The following is a 21498-nucleotide window of genomic DNA, read 5'->3' as shown; positions in this document are numbered from 1 at the left end:
GTAACAAGGAATAACAACTTCCTTCCAATGAATACTGCCCTGATTGGTTATATAATTATTTTTTATGTGGTGGCAGTTTTCTTCATTACACTTGAATGCATGGAATTGGCCAGCCACAGAATCAACTTCTCTTTTCCAAATATTGTTTGCCTACTTTATTTTATATGCTTATGTATGTAAATATGTGCATGTTCAGGATCCATAGAGGGTGAATGTTTCTTAAAGGGTCCTTTAAAGCAGTGGTCCCCAACCTTTTTACCACCGGGGACTGGTCAATGCTTCACAATTTTACTGAGTCCCAGGGGGGGGGGTAGGCTTTTGCCAAGGGACGTCTCCACCACTGCCTGAGCCCCTGCTCCATTTGTTTTCCCACCAGCGCCCCTAACTTCCTGCCGCCCACTGGGGGCCGCTGCCAGCAGCAGCTGTGCAGTGCCACGCCGAGGGGGAGCCCCACCCATGGTGGCCGCTGGAGAGCACCAAAGGTGAGCTAGTGGCAGGGCAGCCCCCGAGGCAGCAACTGGGGAGGAGGAGCCGTGGCCCGGTACCGACTAATCCATGGACCGGTACCAATCTCCGGCTCGGGGGTTGGGGACCACTGCTTTAAGGTCTCCTACAAGTAACTGAAAAACTTTAGGAAAGAACAGTTTACTCATTTCTGTAAGCAATCCAGGTATGTTTCTTGAAGAAAGAGAGTGACTGCAGACCAGTGAACTCCAGTGTGTACCCACAGGTGGCAGGGTTCCCATTTGCTTGTTTGTCAAGGCATCTCTTTTCCCAAAGCAAAGAGCCAGTCTTGAATTTTCTCCATTAGAGTAGGTGATCTAGATGAACCTAGGAAATCACCTTTCTGTATGTAAGGAGTACCTATACAGAAACAGCTGGCTGGTTTGCAGTCTCCTGACAATGTGAAGCCAACCATTTAATAATTGCTCAGAGTAGCAGTCATTTGGTGGTGGTGTGCATCTTGAGATTTCTACAGGCTTAACAAGTTTGAAGATCGCTGGTCTAGACCTTCTCAGGCCTGCTGCTCCAATTTCCCATGCATCTTGTTAGCACATAAGGTCGTTTGGGTAGTAAACAACAGTTTGTGTGGTTTGTGTGGTTCCCTTGCAAGCTGATCATGGTCTCTGACTGGCTTGTCACTGGTTGGGCGAGTATTTAGTTGCAGTGGCATTAATTCAGTGTAAGCTTGCCAGTCACTGAGCCTGTGTATCAATGATTTAGAAGACTTGATTCATTCTCCTGTAATGCTCTCAGGACTTTGCAGCAGTTTTTTGCAACTCTCCCAGCCTCCTGATGCGATAGCCTTTTTGGAGCAGTGGCAAAGGTGGCAGCTCTCAAGTTAATGCATCAAAAGGTCAAGAGGAGAATATTTCACTTTCTCCTTGCCACAGACAAAAAAAAAAAACCACAGTAAAAGCTGTCCATTTATTGGCAAGATTATATATAAACACGTAGTTCATATCTCCAGCTACCTCCTCGGCAGCTTTCCAGATGGAGCGGCTGTCATCACCTACCTACCTAATCAAGTGGAGGATTATCTTGTCCTGATAAATTGGAGCCAACATCTACAGGAGGAAAGAAAATGTCTTACATGAAGTACTTCACTAGCCTTTAGCTAATAGGGGAGCAGATGTCTGGATCAAGCCCCTGAGCATGCAGTGAGTAGCACAACCGAATGATTTGTGGCAAACAGCGTAAATGTCTTTAAAGGAAGACATCACTAAACAGGCAAACTGTTAAGCATGATGTATTTGAGGCCAGGGGACAAAAGGGAAACTGAAAGGCTATAATGGGTATGGTTTGAGAGAAGAGCTCACGCATTCTGTATGGCTGATGTGGTTGCATTTGCCCTAGAAGGGGCCGTTTTTATTAACTGAGCTCTTGAGCAACACGTTTGCATTTTAAAAAAAGAAAGAAAAAGAAATGTTCCTGGTTTTGCCATCCTGCATTGTTGTGAAACAAATCAGAACCACTCAGCCGTTAGACACTCGCTCATTGTTCTTGGGGGTGTGCGGCTTGATTACAGGCAACTTATTCAAGGTAAATAAACTATTTTCTCTCTTTCAAGTCCCACTGAGACAAGCATTAACATTTGCTAAGCACCCAACTGTGTGGGAAGGTTTATTTAAACAAAAATATATAAATAAGATGGGGGAAGAAACAAAGCAGGAGAGCTTTTGTTCTGATAAACAAATCAAACCTTTTTTTAAAAACTAAACAACAGGAAGGCGGTTTTAAAGTGACAGACCACACATGTAATATATTGCCTCAGACATAATGCCTGAAGTAGTTGCAGAACTGTATCTGGGGAGGGTTGCCAGCTCTGGGTTGGGAAATACCTGGAGACTTCGGGGGTGGACTGGAAAGTGGGAGGGATTGGGGGGGAGGGACTCCAGTTGAGTATAATGCAATGAGGTCCACCCTCCAAAGCAGCCATTTTCTCCAGGGGAACTGATCTCTTTAGACTGGAAATGAGCTATAATTCCAGAGGATCCCCAGTTCTGCTAAAGCCAATATCACCACTAGATGTGCTTCAGTTGAGTCACAGTTGCAACACTGCCAAAACTTAACAATGTGCCTAAAATTGAAACCAGTGGGATTTAAGAACAAGCTATGTGTTCTCTCAAAATATCTGTAATGATTCTTTTTTTGGAAAAAAAACTGAAACTGCCACGCAAAGGCGCATGCGCATCTGTGGCTGCACATGGCACAAATGCGCATGCACGGACCTGCCTCACATGCGCGTTTGCACCGGTGGCCACGCTTCCCTTTCCCCCCCCCCCTTTCGCAAAAAGAAGCTTGCCGGGCCGCAAGCTAATTGGCCGCTTTGGCGGCCGATTTGCTTGCGGCCAGGGAATTTTTTCACTGCGGGGGGGGGGGGGCAAGGAGAGGGAGCCACAGCCCGGTGCCGGGCCGGCGTGTGTTTGCACACAGCCCGCACCCATGCGCTCGCTGCCGCTGCCAACTCCATCGCTGCCGCATTCGGGGTCGCAAGGTAAGAGCAGTTGAAAACTGCTGGTCTATATGTACATTTGAGCTGAGGATTTGTGACTTTTTATTATACACTTTATGAGCTAATGTCTCATATCAGATAATTACACCCACGTTGCTATTTCCATTATGATGGACAGTCCAGACACCTTTGATTTCTTTTTCTTTGATAGGTAACCCTTTGTCCCTTTATCAGTTACTATGGCATATGAAATTGACTTAAAACTATATTTAAAAAATTGCATCAGTAACTTTTGTCCTTTTTTCACAGGGGAACCCCTACATGTGTAATGAGTGTGACGCTGCTATAGATGAACTGGCTCATCCACCTGAACTGATGTTTGATGTCGAAGGAAGGCATCCTTACACCTTTTGGCAGTCTACTACATGGAAAGATTACCCAAAGCCTCTCCAGGTTAACATCACTCTCTCTTGGAACAAAACTATCGAGCTAACAGACAACATAGTCATCACCTTTGAATCCAGCCGTCCAGACCAAATGATCCTAGAGAAATCCCTCGACTACGGTCGAACATGGCAGCCCTACCAATACTATGCTACAGACTGTTTAAACGCTTTCAATATGGAACCAAAAGCAGTGAGGGATTTATCCCAACACACAGTTCTTGAAATCATTTGCACAGAAGAATATTCTACGGGGTACATGGCAAACAGTAAAATCATCCATTTTGAGATTAAGGATAGGTTTGCATTTTTTGCTGGGCCCCGACTTCATAATATGGCTTCTTTGTATGGCCAGCTTGACACAACCAAGAATCTAAGAGATTTCTTTACTGTCACAGACTTGAGGATAAGACTGCTCAGGCCTGCAGTTGGGGACGTATATGTGGATCCAGCCCATTTGACCCGCTACTTTTATGCGATCTCAGACATAAAAGTAGTTGGAAGGTAAGAAAATATAAAACATTTCTGTATTAATTTCTTTATTTGAAGATGACCACTGTTTTCCATCTTCCCTTTCCCTGCGGATGAAGCTGTTAGTCTATGCTAGAATTTAAAATTTCCCCAGTTTTTAGAGACTCATTTGTAAAACTATTATTGCTTAGGCAAGCCCAGCATATCACTTCAGCATTCATATCCAGGAGTCTTCTGGCTTGGTGCACGTATTTTCAGCAATGCAGCCGATCAAGCTTTTGTTGCTTGGCTTACTTTTGTATTGACTGTGTTTTACAGCAGTGGTCCCCAACCTTTTTATCACCGGGGACCACTCAACGCTGGGGACCACTCAACGCCTTTTACTGAGGCCCGGTTTGGGGGGGTAGTGTACTCCTCTACTCTCAACCACTGCCCTAGCGCTCTCTGATGGCTATGGTAATGTTTAAACATCCCTTCAAAATAAGATACAGACACGCCACAACAATGAAGGGGGGGGGGAGAAGGCGTCCTTCGGGGCCCACCTCCAAGTAGTCGAAGGACCACATGTGGTCCGCTGCCCACAGGTTGGGGATCGCTATTTTACAGAATCATTTCTTGTTCAAACACAAGGATAGAAATTTGTGATGAGTGTATTAATCTGCTTGGTCATCAGACACAGGCTGGTTTGTGTGAATGGGTCCTAGCCTTATGAGGAACACACACAAAAGACAGGGATCAAGAAAGAAAAAAACAGTGGTTCTCAGATGGTAGAATGTTTCTCTGGGAGCAGATTCAAGTGGGTGGCTGGGTTTGTCTGAAGCAGCAGAACAAATGTAGAGTCCAGTGGCCCCTTTAAGACCAACAAAGTTTTATTCAAGGTATGAATAAAAGGTATGTGTGCTTCCTCAGATACAATGTCATAGAATGCAAGTAATCGGTTAACTTTATTTGAACAAGTAGATTGTAATGTGACCATGGCCAGTTGTCATGAGTCAAGGTGAGGTAACTAAGCCAAGAAGTAATTGGGCATCATTAAGACAACAGTCTGATTAAAGCTGCCTTTGTATATTTCCTGTTCATTTCAATGGGTCAGGTCCAGAAGAATGCTAGCAGGAAGGAGTGTCATTTTGACTCTCTGCATCAGGAACCAAAAAGCATTTAGGTTAGTCTTAGGTGGGAGGATGATTCTTCAAATTCCAAGTCATGTAATGGTTGAGGTCGTAGTTAGGAGTGCTGACTTCTAATTTGGCGAACTGGGTTTGATTCCCCGCTTCCCCACATGGAGCCAGCTGGGTAACCTTGGGTTTACCACAGAGATGTTCTGATCAAGCAGTAATATCAGGGCTCTCTCAGTCTCACAGGGTGTCTGTTGTGGGGAGAGGAAAGGGAAGTTGGATGTAAGCCTCTTTGAGACTCCTTCTGGTAGAGAAAAGCAGCTGGCCCTTGAACTTTCAGAAGGAACAGGGTGGACACCTGTATACTGTGACTAACTCACGTGGATTAGGGCAGGGGGACATTTCTGTGTCTGGGGCCTAATTCACACAAGAAGGGAAATGATGTTGAATGAAAAACTGTGAGGAATTGCTTGCCATGTAATCTCCACCTAAGAAGAGTGTCCAGTCTGATTTTCCCTTCACATATCTGAAGACATGGCTCTGGAAAGCTCATCTGTAACCACTATGCCACAATTCCCAAAGGTTTTAGTCTATGCCTCTCCCACACTCAACGAAGATTCCATATCACAGGTTCTTGACACCCATATCTCCACACTCATGTCCTCATTTGTGACCATGCCACGCAACCTCCCACACAACACATACATTCAACCCCATGCCCTTACAGACTGGACAACTCCTCCCCTTCCTCTTCCCACCGCCAAGCTCTAACGCTCATTGTATTCCTGGTTACAACGGGCTTTGCCCCTATTAACTTCATAAAAGCAAGGGCTTTCTGCATAGAATGATTGAGGTGGTGAGTCCCTGAATCTCCCTGGAGTGGATATGCTAGCACACAGCAGCAGATTTGAGTTTAGTTTTGTCCCCTTATTGTTTGGATGGAATGAAAACTGACCACAATGATTATCTCATGAGTTAGTAAACAAACATTTTCTACAAAGGAGGAGCATTTTCGCGGTAGAATAAAATTTCTGGAAATGCTTTGGTTCCTACGTTTTTCTGGAAAACCTTTGGTTCCTTTGTTTTTAGAAGAAAGGGCAGATTTTTTAATTCCCCACTCTACCTCCACAGGCAGCCAGATGGCTGGCCTTGGGCCAGTCACAGTTCTCTCAGAGCTCTCTCAGCCTCACCTATCTCACAGGGTGTCTGTTGTGGGAAGGGGAGGGGTAGGCGATTGTAAGTTGTCTTGCGATGCCTTTGGGTAGTAAAAAGGATATTAGAAAACTGGCACTTCTTCTTTTCACTACCTGAAGGAGTCCCAAAGCAACTTATAAACTCCTTTCCCTTCCTCTCCCCAAAGCATACACCCTGTGCGGTAGGTGGAGCTGAGAGAGCTCTAAGAGAGCTGATCTGTGAACATCTAAGCAAACTGTGACTAGCCAAAACTCACCCACCTGGCTATATGTGGAGAAGTAGGGAATCAAACCCATTCTGCAGATCAGAGTCTGCTGCTCTTAGCCACTACACCATGCTGGTGTGTCTGGCACAAACAATTCAACTATGGCAGGTCTGAGGGGTTTGGTCATTATGCTATTTGAAAACAATCTTGCAGTAATCCAGAATTAACAGTACAAGAAGCTATGTCTGTAGTGCAAGCCTGGTGGCAGGGAAAATATCTTTTCTCCAGCTAATGTTAACAACTCAGGCAGGACTAGCATTCCTTTCCCTGATCATTCTTGCTGTTATAGATTCCTGGGGAAATGTTTTATAGTTCACTGGCTTTTGCCTAGTTAAAGTTCAGACTAAAGCCCCAGTCTAGAGATAGACGTGCACTTCAAGGTCTTGAATATCACTAGTTATGTGCACACATTTCCTGTAGCTTCAGACAGCCAATGAGAATAAAACTGATCCTCTTCCACACTGTGCAGTGTTCATGGAGCTCACATAAGCACCCAGATCTTAGCTGTGCTGCTCATGTGTTAGACCAGGGGTAGTCAAACTGCGGCCCTCCAGATGTCCATGGACTACAATTCCCATGAGCCCTCATGGGAATTGTAGTCCATGGACATCTGGAGGGCCGCAGTTTGACTACCCCTGTGTTAGACACTATGCACAGTGTTCCCAGTTCACCCTCAGGATCTAGGGGCACTGACCCATTTTTAAAATTTGGACCTGCCTTGTGGGAATCTGCATTAGGATCTCTTACTGAATGGGACGGGGACAAGAAAACATGACTAAGATTACTCATTTGTGACTTTACCATATCCAGTTACCTGTAATTTTGTTGTTTAACATAAATTGTGGATTCCTGGTCATTTTAAATTTTAAGAAGCTAATGTGTCCTTAATGCAGTATTGATAGCTAAATATATACCAACCAAGAAATGGGCTCAGCATATTAGAAGGATACAGAGTGTTCTGTAAGAGCTGTTGTCAGCAAAAGATAATTGATTTTTGTGATTATGCTCCAATCTATTGATTGCTTTCAGTCTCAAAATATGACTTGGTTGTCTTATGGGCCATTCCTAAGCACGGATGTTTTTATACCAGAGTGAACGTAATATAGTGCTAGGAACTCATTTCTTGTATTAGGACACTACAAATAACCTTGCAATAGCACTGGTCCCCAGCCATTCATTGCACACACACTGATTAAATTCTGACGACCCCCAAGCTGTGTGTTTTGGTAAACTATAAATGAACTGTGGGCAAGCATAATTTGTTTTCTCTCCCAACCTTGAACACTATCCATTCCAAATTATGTTTAGCACTACCATAGATTGCTGCAGTATCTGAAGTGCCAAACTAGGGTTCACATCTGCCCTCTAAGCCAACATTAAGAAACATGGTTAAACTGAATTTCCAGTTCTTGTTTGGAAGGACAACACTAACACTGATCTGAAAATATGAACAGGGTTAAATTTGGTTAACACTGTAACAGCAACTGAAAATGGAACAGAGCATGAAAGGGATAATTTACCATGATACTCAATCCACAAAGCCTTGGTTCCTGATCTTCAAAACGATGATATGGGTCGGAAATGCTCTATCAGTGTTTTCTTTCCAGAAGTCTGCCCACTTCCATTACCTTTTTGCATAGGTACTATGGTACAAGCACTTGCATTCATCTGCCATGGGAGCAAAGAGCAAAAGCATCTCTTACAGTGCTGTCGCCTGGCATCTCTTAGAACCTTGGTATTGATGTAGATGAGCTCAGGCTGCATGTATTAAGGGTCGGGAGACAGGTTTCACTGGCAAGGAGCAGAGCTATGGCACTCCAAGGAGAAGATGGTTCTCCATATGAGGCAAGAAAAACCCACCAGATGGAGTCCTGTGGCCAAAAAGTGTCTCTAGCTGTCCATGTGTACAAAAGACCCCTTCTCACTTGTCCTTGTTCAGAATAAAAGAAAGTCTATTTATTTCTTAGGTGTTAATACCGTATTTTGAGTACTGTTAAATAAATACAATTTAGTACACATATCTGCTTATCTTTTTATCACTCAGCAGAGAAAACATAAGGCAGGAAGTAAGTTGGTCTGAACTTATCAACACTGTATCACAGTGAAATTGTGTTCTTAATGAGAAGAAATAATTCAAATTGTAAAAAAAGCAACAACCCAAGAGTGTGTTGTAGTTAACATTTCTCATGCCCTTTCTCTAACACATATTAGAAGTTATTAATGTAAAATGTCAAAACACTGGAAAAATGCCATTAGATTTATAATTTTTATTTAAATGCACAGCTATTGTTTTGCTGACAAATGTTAATGTTATTTGGAGATCTCTTTTATACTTGTTGCAGTGTTACATGGCTTCATATGCCTTGTGCAATTTCAGTTGCTCTCTCCCTATCAAAGGGGTGAAATTCATGGATATATAGATCTAAACTTTAGACCTCTTCCTGCCCTCTGAAGGCATTATTTCTAATTTGATGATGAGGGGCTTACAGATATGATGGAAATTTACAGTAAAGATCAAAGTACTGTTCTGGAGACTGTTCTGATTTAAATTGCACGTAGAACCCTCCCCAAAACCTCATGTTGCAGAATCACAGAATCATAGAGTTGGAAGGGGTCATACAGGCCATCTAGTCCAACCCCCTGCTCAACGCAGGATCAGCCCAAAGCATCCTAAAGCATCCAAGAAAAGTGTGTATCCAACCTTTGCTTGAAGACTGCCAGTGAGGGGGAGCTCACCACCTCCTTAGGCAGCCTATTCCACTGCTGAACTACTCTGACTGTGAAAATGTTTTCCTGATATCTATCGTTGTACTTTAAGTTTAAACCCATTACTGCGTGTCCTCTCCTCTGCAGCCAACAGAAACGGCATCCTGCTCTCCTCCAAGTGACAACCTTTCAAATACTTCGCCTTTTTTACCTTTTTTACCGCTGCATCACACTGCTTGCTCATGTTTAGTTGACAATCCACAAGTACCCCAAGGTCTCGTTCACACAGTGTTACCTAGAAGCGTATCCCCCATCCAGTAGGCATGCTTTTCATTTTTCTGACCCAGATGCAGAACTTTACACTTATCTTAATTAAATTACATCTTGTTCTCATTTGCCCATTTTTCCATTGTGTTCAGATCTCGTTGAACTCTGTCTCTATCTTCTGCATTTGTTGTATTGACTTTTAGAATAACTTGACAATTAGGCATGCATGAAGAATAATCACATTCATTTTTGAAGAACTGTCCCCCGCTCCTTGCTGGAGTTCTGCCCTTCCCTTCTAAACTCAAATGGAGTTTGAATCTGCAACTGAAGAACCAATTTACCATCATATGATAGAAGTAGGAAGACAAAAATAATAATTACGAGGCAAGCATAAGAGGGAAAGGCAGTTGAAAGTGAATTAAAATAAGCTGCCTTCCAGAAGAGGATTTTTGAAAATGAAATAATCACATAACAAACTTATTCTAAAAAATTAAATGTAACAATGTTGGGAATTTATTTGATGGTGATGTTTATTGGTTAAATCTTCCAGTAATTGGACACACATACTACAAATCTGCTATGTAATCCTATCCCAATATATTAAATAGATGCAAATTCATTTCTCCCTTCCTTTTTGCATTCAGCTGGTACTGATAAAACACTTCTTGCAGAGGTCTTTTCCCTCCTTGCAACTCATGTGGATTCTTACCTCCCTTTCACTGATAAGAGCTTAATCTGTTTCTCCTACAAGTAGGAAACAGCACAGCTTTTGATCCAGGTTGCTCTCACTGCTTGAACAAAGAGCAAGCTGATAAATCCAGATGATATCCAGAAGAAACTACACTGAAGATTTGGGGTTTCATCTCTTCTATAGGGAGTCTGACAGTCTATCATATAGCCAAGCACATTTTCTCCGATCTATTTAGGTAACTCATTAACCTAAGATAACAAAAATCCCTGAGCATGCTCCAGCCTCCATCCCTTCTCCCTTCCACCATGAGCCAACTGGCCAAGCCATAGGAACTCCACCAGTATCTCCAGGGCCAATTGGTTCAGACCCTTCCTTCACTGACAGTAGCTAATGGTGCCAGCTTACTAGTTATCTCCTCTTGCTTTGCTATCAGTTTGTGGGGGGAAACAGTGAGTGAACAGATGCCCATTGTTGGTGTTACTGAACTAAACATCCCTGGCTTATAGCATGGCAGGACCCTTCAGTGTCGCTTGCTTCAGGGCCATTTTCCATTCCACTCCTGGGTAAGTTACAGATCTTACTACAGATGCAAGCTGCAAGCTGCCACATCTTTAATCACTCCTAGCAGAGTGGATAAAATATTTTGTTAAGGGCACCAAAGGTGGGCCCTCTCCGTGATGAGGAAGGGTGCCCATAGGCCCCTTCCTCTGGAATGACAATCGGGAGGCCCAATCGCCAGGCACAAAGTGCCTGCTGATTGGGCCCTCCGATTTTCAGTCCGGCGGCAAGGGACCAATTGGGAGCTGCGTACAGTGCGGCTCCCAATTGGTCCCTTCCTGACGGACTGACTAATCGGCAGGCGCAAAGCGCCTCCCGATCCGCCCCCCTTCCTCCTCATCCACAGCCGCCTGCCCCGCCACCATAACTTCACTCACCTCTACCAGGCCAGGACGCTGCCTCGCCGCAACGCCGCGCCCTCGCCGCCACACGACGAGACTCTGCACGGCTCCAGGTAGCTGCCGACGCGGGCGGGGGGCCTCGACGAGCCACTCCGCACCACGCCAAGCCCGCATCTTCACCGCCGAGACCCGCCCAAGCCATGCTGCGCTGTGCTGCCCCATCCCACACCCGTGCCGGCCCTGCTGACTCCCAGGCCCCGCTCGAGCCCTCAGCCACGGCCACGCCGGCCCCGCAGGCCCCGCCGACTCCAAAGACCCGCTAGTGCCCGCTGCATTAACACTGCAGCGGGCTTATTTACTAGTTTTAAAAATAAAAAGACATTTGGCTGGATGCAGCATGACACTGGCTTTGAGGGCTCCCTTCAGAGGTCTTCCTCAGGCTACACCTGGGACAGACCAGACCACTGCACCACTCTTGGTATGTTACTGGTGTGAATGGAGGCTTGAGGGCAGGCATTCAGAAATACTCTGAGTTTACACACAACAGAGGGAGGTGCTAGGTATGCCTATGCATATGCATGTGAGGAGTAATATTTTGTGTGGTTGGAGAATGCCATGGAGCTGTCAGGAAATAAAAGTCTGCAAAAGGCATTTAAAGTGGACCTGGCATCTTGAAGGTGGCTTGTGGTGTTGGGGAGCATTGCAGATCCCCATAAAGTTCCAGCCTATTGCTGAATTTGGGACTTTGACCGAGGGAGGTATTGGACTGTGTGACTGCCTCAGCTTTCCAGCCTCCCCGAAGCCTGTTGAATGTAGCAGTTTCTTTAAGGCAGGGCTTGTTGGTTTCCCCAGGTTGATGTCACTTAGCTGCATGTCTTTAGCTGCCACACCTGAAGCAATGGAATGCAGCACTTATTGCTCCAAAAGCTTCTGAATTGTGTCTGTCCTTAAATGAGAAAAAAATTAAAAAATAAAAACCATTGATGCTTGTAGGGAAAGAATCTTTAATACTTGTGAAACCCCTATGTGTTCTGAGTTAAGTTTCCTTGGGGGTAACACTTTAGATTAGAAGTAGAATGTTACTGTTTGATACTTATAGGAAGGAAAGTAACATTCTACACTTGGGGGTTTCACAGAGATTAAAGATTATTTTCCTTCAAGGATCAATTGTTGTTTTTTGGCTTTTTTCTTCATTGGAGTTGGTGAAGCTCCTTTCCTTCTTTCATTAGTCTTTAAAGAGCCACAAGAACCTCTGGTTGTTACATCTTGATTGTCAGGCAGTAGCTTTCTGGGCTGTGCAAAACTTCTTGTGTATATCAAGAGAAGGGTGGTTAGTTAGGTACTGGGGAGGGGTGTGGGTCATGGTCAGTGATAAAATATTTCTGGTACCTGGCACTACGTGTTATGGTACATGTGGCCTGCTCCAAAAAGTGACATTTATGTAACAAACAAATTTGACATCTCTAGGCTATATCTTTACCAGGGAAATCATGATAACAATGGTTTTCTCCAGATGTGCGGAATGCATAACTTGAGCAGAGTAAACTATGTTTTTTTTTCTATATATGGATTCTTAAAAGGTTCAAAGCACGAAACCATGGGCAGTGCACCAGGTTTGATAGTGGGAGAAGTTTTGGTTTGACTAAAAGGAAGACAGAGGAGAGCGACGAAGATGATCTGCGGCCAAAGGACCAAGCCCTATGAAGATAGGTTGAGGGACTTGGGAATGTTCAGCCTGGAGAAAAGGAGGGACATGATAGCCCTCTTTAATTATTTGAAAGGTTGTCACTTGTGGAGGGCAGGATGCTGTTCCCATTGGCTGCAGAGGAAAGGACACGCAGTAATGGGTTTAAACTACAAGTACAACGATATAGGCTAGATATCAGGAAAAAAATTTCACAGTCAGAGTAGTTCAGCAGTGGAATAGGCTGCCTAAGGAAGTTGTGAACTGCCCCTCACTGGCAGTCTTCAAGCAAACGTTGGATACACACTTTTCTTGGATGCTTAGGGCTGATCCTGTGTTGAGCAGGGGGTTGGATTAGATGGCCTGTATGACCCCTTCCAACTCTATGATTCTATGATTCTACATAACTGACAAGAACCTGACATAGCAGGAAAACGTTTGAGATGCTAAACAAATCCAAAAGTGAAAGCCAGAAAAGGCAACTGGAATGTGTTTAATGTATATCCTGTTAATGGTTAAAGTCCACTTTAATTAAATGAATTTGAAATTCAACTATATTCTATATCTGCAGACGCCATTGTTCTGTGATATTCAGCTGAAGGTCAAGCACCAATCAGTCAACCTAGGAACTAGATAAGCCACTTGTAAATTACTCTGTTTGCTCTCTCAGTCCTTTGAGGATGTTAAAAATGCAGCAGAAGATTTTGGTCTTGAAACTCCTGTAGCAAGCATTGAAACAAAATCCTTTCTGGGACATTCAAGCCCGAAAAACCTGTCCTTAATATACAATTTGTTTTCCCATTCAGATGCATTTTACTGTGAAATGAGTCTAATGTATATAGTTCCAGAGATGATGCCCTGCATTCTCATGATAAACACTCAAGCCCTTCTATTACCACTTGTTTATTCAGCTTCCATTTGCTACCTTTCATTGTGTGTTTATTAAGATAATGAAAAAAAAGAGGAAACGTGGCTGTTAGCAATTTCAGCAACCCCATTGTGCAGCTATTATTCGAGAAACCTAATAATCCACGTAAGCTAATTCTGACTTATGGATGGCCTGCTTCACTAAATCAGGGCGATTTTCTCGGGTGAATAACAGACAAGTTCAGTGTGCCACTACCTTAATTAAAGAGAGCCTCTCTTCATCTTGATCTCGTTTTAATTTACAGGATAATACTACAATAATATCACTAATGGAAGGTACATTAAAGGGCATCAAGTAGCATTAACTGTATTAAATTATGGCACTTGTGTTAATTAACTTCTGGAGCAAGATGGTCCTAATGGCTAAAAAGGTCGACTAATGCATAAATTGCCTGGCTTGGTGAGAATTGGAACAGGGGGAAGAAAAGTGAGGCTGCCTTTGGTTCATTCTTTGCAAACTCTTAAGATAATGCAAAAACTAGACAATGTGTCAAACCTCAGGAAAGCTTTCCCCTCTTGTTATTGTTTTATAGTTCTGAATGTCTTTGATTAATTGAAAAGTTTCCCCCTGACATTTGGTTGGATGGCAACAGGTAAAAAATGTTTATTCCGGGATCTATCCAAAGACAAAGGAATGCTTTCTGCAAATTATTCTTTTACTCCAAAATACATTAGTTTGAAATAAAAGGTGAGAGCTAAAGCATTATTTCTATTCTACAAGACTCCATAAACTAAGGTGACCAGATTTTAACATTGGTAAAGCGGGACACCATTGACCGGGGGGGGGGGTTCTTGATTAAAAATTTGGTCTATATGGAGCAACAAAAAGTTTCATAGAACGCATAGAACGCAAAAATAGTATTGTAATATATATATTTAATTTCAACATAATTACAATTGGCCAGGTACCCCCAGATGTCCCTCCAAAAGTGGGACAATCTGGTCACCTTACCATAAACCGACAGGTGGTATCTTATCAGTATAAGGGCATCTTATAGATTTTGTGTACAATTTTTAGGAAGAATTGTTGGGGATGGGGTACCAAAAGTAATTTTAACGTAACTCTGTATTCATTCATAAAAATTCTGTGGATTTTGTTTTACTTAAACAGGAATATTCACATTGTGAATGCTTCAAACGTTCTCAGAATTTATCCCTGATTTGGGAATTCCAAATTCTGTCCTGTTGTTTTTAAGGACCCCAACCTCTAGGAATCATCTTTTACTTGATTTTTTTTAATAACAAATTTATGGAAAGTATATGTACAGTTTGCAGCATCTTCCATTTAATTTTCCTTCTTTCCATTACTGATATTCATGTGTGCACTAGTACTGTGAAGAAGCAGTGTTGATATGATTACACATATGACTGCATGATGATTCTTTTGATGAAATTTGTGCTTTGGTATTACATCAAATCTCTTTTTTTGCATAAGGCTTCAGTATTACACAAGGCAACCTGAAGGACTGAAAGCTGCAGTAAATGGTATATGAAAACTATTCACTTCCAGGAGTAGTTTTAGGAATTCATTTAGTAAAACCAGAATTAAGGTGCAGTTGAGCTCAGATTTCAAGAACAATAAGGAAAATGTGTTTGTATACTTCATTTGCGCATTAATTTGAACAGTCAGTTGTCACATTGTTGTAACCATGTCTGAAGTTCTACTGTTCAGTTTGCACATGAGAACCAGCATAGAGTACTGGTTAGATTAGAGTGTTGGGATAGGTTCTGGGAGACCCAGGTTTCAACTCATTGTGCAAGGGTGACATTGGGCCAAACTCTCTGCCTCACACACACATATGCACATGAGTGCTATGAAGATAAAATGGAGGGAAGGAAACCATGTTTTAAGCTGCTTTAGGTCCTCATTGGGAGGAATTTATATATTATATATATACTAGTAATCAAGCCCGCTGTAATCTAAATACAGTGGGCGCTAGACCAGGGAGCCCCCTGCAGTCGCGCAGAGCGCGGCTGCCGGGGGATCCCTTTGTGGGCGGCCTGACGCATCGGAGGCACTTTGCACCTCCCGACGCATCAGGCTGCCATCAAGGGAGCAACTGCAAGACGCGCTCCGCGCGGCTCACAGTTGCTTCCTTGTCAGCAGGGTGGGAATTGGCCCGGCCGATGGTCTGTCCGGAGGAAGGGGCCAATCAGGCCCCTTCCTCATCACGGACAAAGGCCTCCCACCAAGGGCTTAACGAATTATTTAGTCCGCGGCGCCCGCAGCACCACAGGCGTGTTAAGGATGGAACCCATAAGGACTTGCGCAGTGAATTTCCCTCTACCCTACTATTTCCTTCTTCCTTGAAAGCCCCCGTAGCCTCTTTCCTGCCTCCACTTCTTCACATCCACAACTCAGCCTTGCCCCCCACCCCCGCGTTTAATAATGAAATTCAAGCCAAGAGTGCTATGGTTACCTAGCAACAGCCAATCATTTGGGGCTTTTTTTTTTTTACCCAGTGCATATGCTTATTTTTATTTTAGATTTTGGATTTTCTGTAGATCTGGGTAATTTTCATGTCCATTCGTGGCTCCAGTCACTCCAGTATCCTCAGATTTGCTGTTAGAATATATGGAGGGGATAAATCCGGTCTTCCCCTCATCATTGTCTGGCACAACTAAGCTTGGAGCTGCTCTGAGCCTGGGGTAGTTCCCAGTGTTTGCTGCAGCCAGAGCAGCTCCCAGCATCCACTACCACTGCAGCTGGGCCCAGAGAGGCGCCTAACATTTGCCACTACCAGGCCCACAATGGCTCCCAGGCTTCACCACTACTGCAGCCAGGGTTCTGTCATGGCTGGGCTTCCAGACTCCACTATCACAGTAACCATGACCACCAAGGGCCCCACCAGCTCCATCAAACTCCCAATTGTGTGTTGTCTACACATGCACAGACAATGCTTTGTTTATTTTGAGGGGAATTTAAACTCCCCCTTTGTATTTTTTAAACATTTCAGATTATTCTGCAAACCTAGATATCTGCAGATTGAGGCCACACTTGAGGAATACAGAGATGATAACTAAAATAAAATAAATAGGAAACTGTGTGCATTCCAAAGCTGAACTTCATAAATTCTGAGGAAATGTGAAAAACAGGGAAAGCAAATTGCTCATGCTGCTTATCCTGTTCCAATGCATGATGTGAAATACCCGTCCCAGGGATGCATTTTTTTAAGAATTGTTTCTTTTGCTATAACATTGCTTGGGCAAATTCAGTTATTTATAGTTCAAGTGATTAACTGCTTCCATGAGGGACTTTTGCTCCTGAGAGTTCAAAAAGGGACTGTCAAGGTAAAGGAACAGAGCCATTTGCTTCATTCTTCAAATTCAAGAGCCGGTGCTTTATTGTGGGACTTAAAATATCTTCCAGTCCCTTTGCAATACATACCATTAAGCCTTTCACTTTATTTTTATACTTCCCCTCTGTTGGAAGCTTCTGTATTTGAGCCCCAGGGCTTTTTGAATCTGTCCCGGCAATAACAGCAACTCGGTTTTTGTCCCTCATATTATCAGTTTTAAATTTAATCTACCTCAGAGTCTGAATAAGTTACCCTTGGGGGAAAAAATCAGTTTACTGTGGATTTTTTCCTCTTCAGTCAGCATGCCTACAATTTCACTGTGACTCTTAATGCCTGCCATTGAAACACTGAGCCCAAGTACTTCAGCAGCTTCTTATTTCCTCATTCTTCAGCTTGTAATAAAAAAAGCAAACCCCCTCAATGAATGTTGTCAAGAAAATGATCTAGTGTTTCAGGCCATGTTTCACATGTTTTCAGGTGTCTACAGACCTGATGCATGCTCAACTGGTTGCTTTCAGGTTGCTTAAGCAAGACTCAAAAGCTTGTTGATTGTTGTACAAAGAGGGGAGGGAGTACTTGTTTGGGGATGAATGCTGATTCGGCCCTCTGTTGGGTGGGCCTTTGCACTATAAAAGGCTCCTGCTCACCAGGGGTAGAAGCCTTTCAAGGCAAACGTTTCTCAATTTACGGGAGTGCTGGAAGATACAAACTACTTCTGCAGTGGACCAAAGTAAGATGGCTGCTGCTGGAACCGAGGCAGTGACATGCATTGTCTGTGGCATGTTTGTCACATGGAGGATGGAGAAGAGTTGTTTTCTGTTATCCCATAGAGTCAGACCATAACCAGTGGGATGAAATTATTTCAAAAGAATTTTTGGCTAAACATCCGGAAGAAGTTCCTTGACAGAGCAGTTCCTCAGTGGAACAGGCTTATTCTCAGGTTTCAATGGGAATCTTAAACATCATATTCCCTGCATTATAGTGTGGACTTCAGCCCAGTATTTGTATACTTTTTCACATTTCTACCACATATGATAAAAAGAACCCACTTTGTCTACACATTTCTAACATTTGTTATCATAATTTTTTGCAAATTTGGCTACTACTTTTGGTATTACATACCACCTATAAAGCATTTTGTACTAATTTTCTCTAAGTATTTGACTGTTAGTCAGCTTTGGTATTCTAGACCAGTGGTCCCCAACCTTTTTATTACCGGGGACCGGTCAATGCTTGACAATTTTACTGAGGCCCGGGGGGGGGGTTAGTCTTTTGCCGAGGGACGTCGCTGCCGCCTCCACCACCTAAGTCCCTGCTGCACTTGCTTTCCCGCCGGCGCCCCTGACTTTCCGCCGCCCCCTGTGGGGGTGCTGCCATCAGCAGCTGCATAGTGCCACACCATGGTGGCCACTGGACAGCACCAAATTGATCCGCCAGCAGAGTGGCAGGGCAGCCCCTGAGGCAGCAACCGGGGAGGAGGACGAGTAGGAGCCGCGGCCTGGTACCAACTGATCTTCTAGACCATACATATTCCCATTGTTCTATTGTCACATTCATCTCAAAATTTTTCATCCATTTAATCATACCTGGTTTAACTCGTTCCATTTCAGAATGAACTAGTTTTTTGTTTAATGTGTTCTATGGGAGCAACTCTAATATATCCCAATGCAGAATTTCATTAGTGATCTCAAAACAGCAATAAAAAAATCACAAAACATAATAAACTATAAAGATAACTCCCCAACAGAGTTGCCCAGCAGATGTAAAGTAAGAATCAGTAAGAAGGAAACCAGCATTCAGTGTCCATATCATCCAGAATTAGCCAACAGCAAAACAGCTTATCAGAAATCACTAACTGAAACCAAAGCCCTTCGGAAGAGAATGATCTTCACTTTCCTTCTGATGCTAAGAAGGGATGGAATCTGAGATATATCCTGGGTGAGTAAGTTTCTGTTTGCACTACTGCTTGGGAGGCTTTGGGAAAGGGCCACTGGTGCTCCATTGGTGATGGAGCACAGGAAAAGGACCTTAGTGTTTGGCTAAGCATCTATGGCTAAGCAGTAAGAGAATGCTGTAAGAGTTGTTGATGTTACTAAGACCCCAGTTTAGAATTCTTTCCATCATTGATATTTAATCTGTTGTTATGCAGGTGCAAGAGAACTTCCATTTGATTATGCTCAAAATCCTATAATAACTTAAAGAGTTGCTCTGGTTTCATATTTATCAAAAATGCCCTCCTTTATGATTCATCTCAGATGTTAAGATCTCCTAATAATATTACATACACTTCCAGCTGCTAGGGAAAGATCAGTATGTCACCATGGTTTGAGAGATTCAGTTATAGCACATAAAGATTCCTTTATTTGCAAGATTACTTGCATAAGCTTCTCCTTTTCTTTTTTTGAGACTTATACAACTGTTTGGAGTGACTACATCTAACAATTCTTCCTGTTAAATTGCAGACTTCATTAAGAGGATGGAGGGAAAACAGCTTACATACTTACGATCTTGTCAGTTTATCCATAATTCCCTTGCGCTTGTAAGAAATATTTTTATAGCCACTGTACTAAGTCATTAAGGAAACAGAGCACTCATCTTCTATAAACAACTCAAAGGCTTTAAGAAAAGAACATGAATACAGATTAATGAAATCAGTCCGACACCCATTGGCCAAGATTGACATACATAGTTTGAGCATGCAGTTATCTGCTTATGCTGCTGCAGAGCTCTTCGCTTTGTGGGTATGAATTTGCTGGTTGTCCCAGGCCTCTGTGACATTTGTCTGGCCTCAATCAGGGCCAGGGCCTTTTTGGTGGAATGAGCTCCCAGAAGAGCTAAGGGCCCTAACAGAGCTCGCTAGGTTCTGCAGGGCCTGCAAGATGGAGCTCTTCCGCCAGGCGTTTGGTTGAGGCCAGGGTGCTGACCAGAGATACCATCTGTGAATCCCTTCCCATGTGTATGATCCGCTCCCTGGACAGACAGGAATATATTGTTGTAATTTGGGCTTTTTGCAATCTTACAGAGTTTTTAGTTCATTAGTCGCCTGCCCTTTATCTGATAGAATCAGGTGGATAACCACCTTGGTCTGAAGTAGCAGAACAAAATTTGAGTCTAATGCCACTTTTAAGACCAACAAAGATTTATTCAAGGCATGAGATTTCATGTATCTGAGGGAATGTGCATGCGCAGAAAAGTTTACATCTCGAATAAAATTGTTTGTCTTAAAGGTGCCATTGGACTCAAATTTTGTTCTGCCTTTTATTTGTTTATTAATTTAAATAAAATCATCTTTTCTAAACCAAATTGCTGAGATACTAAAAGTGTGGGATTCACTTACAACTTATGACTACCCATGGGGGGGGCAGGGTCATGTTTTGTTTTTCATTTCCTACTTATCGAAGCACTAGAACTAAAGCAGCTTCCAAAACTATGCAGCTTTATCCTCAACTTGCATTGACTTCAATTAATACCTGTCCTTACTAAGTAAAATTGATCCCCTACTTATTAATCTACAATGTTTAGTTGATCTATTTATATTCCTTCTTCTAATTTTAATTCCAGCGTTTGATTCTTTGAGTTCCGTCTCTCTCATAATGATCTCAGCATAGAAGTTAAACAGGAAGGGGGAAAGAATACAACCTTGGTGTACTTCTTTCTTTCAGTCAGTATCACCAAATGATGTACATATAATGGCTTCTTAGTTTGCATAGAGCAACTGCATCAGTTGATCAAATGCAGGTTCACCCCCAAATTTTGCAAAGCTTCCCAAATTTGTTGTGATCCACATAATCAAAAGCTTTCTTGTAGTCAATAAAACAGATGTAGACATCCTTCTGATATTCCCATAACTTTTCCAAAATCCAGCACAGGTTTGCTATGTGATCATGAGTGCCACACCACTGTCAAAAGCCAGTTTAAACATCTGGTAATTCTCTTTCAATGGTTGTTACCATGCGTTGTATGATTTTTGAGCAGGATCTTACTAGCATGAGAAATGAGGGTTATTGTACAGCTTTTTGAGTCACCCTTTTTGTTAGTGGGATGAACACAGATCACTTCTATTCCTCTGGCCAGTTATTAGTCTCCTTGCACAGAAATATTAATAAGAGTTTTAAAACATCGTATTATGCATTGCATACTCATTCAAATCATTTTTCTAAAATGTATACAAATTACATTCACTGGCTACGTGCACCCAAAACGGTATTTAGAAATGAAAGCCACTCTTGTTGATTTTCAGAATATTATAGGCATCTATTTAACAGTGTCAAAACATTCTCCATGATGTACACAATGCAGCCAACCTGATGTGGATAACAGGTCCTGGAAGCTTGAGGACTCAGCATTGAAAGAGCCCCTGTAAGGTGTCTGTTTCTTTGTTGGAATGGAAGACTTGATATTCAACACAACCTTAATCCCAGTTCATGAAATATAAATATTACTTGCGGATAACCAGAAAACAGCAAAGGCAAAAGGATCTGTGCTGGTATTCTTACTAGAAGAACCTTTGTGCATTACATTATTGCCGGGGGTGGGGAGGACAAAGTATAGACTGTCTCAATCCAAGTGAGGTTCCTTAAG

The 21498-nt window shown here is 42.9% G+C and overlaps 1 protein-coding gene across 10 annotated transcripts in view; it reads left to right on the top strand.

Moving 5' to 3' along the window:
• NTNG1 (netrin G1) overlaps positions 1-21498 on the top strand; it is a 269958-nt gene that overhangs the window by 107831 nt on the left and 140629 nt on the right. For all 10 annotated transcript variants that reach the window (XM_077332830.1, XM_077332831.1, XM_077332832.1 and 7 more), the window contains exon 3: positions 3266-3903. In XM_077332830.1, the coding sequence (XP_077188945.1) occupies positions 3266-3903 (638 nt within the window). The remainder of the gene's footprint in view (positions 1-3265; positions 3904-21498) is intronic.

This window comes from Paroedura picta, chromosome 4 (genome assembly GCF_049243985.1).
Source record: "Paroedura picta isolate Pp20150507F chromosome 4, Ppicta_v3.0, whole genome shotgun sequence".
Taxonomy (NCBI): Eukaryota; Metazoa; Chordata; class Lepidosauria; order Squamata; family Gekkonidae; genus Paroedura; species Paroedura picta.
This window is presented reverse-complemented; position numbering and strand designations above follow the sequence as displayed.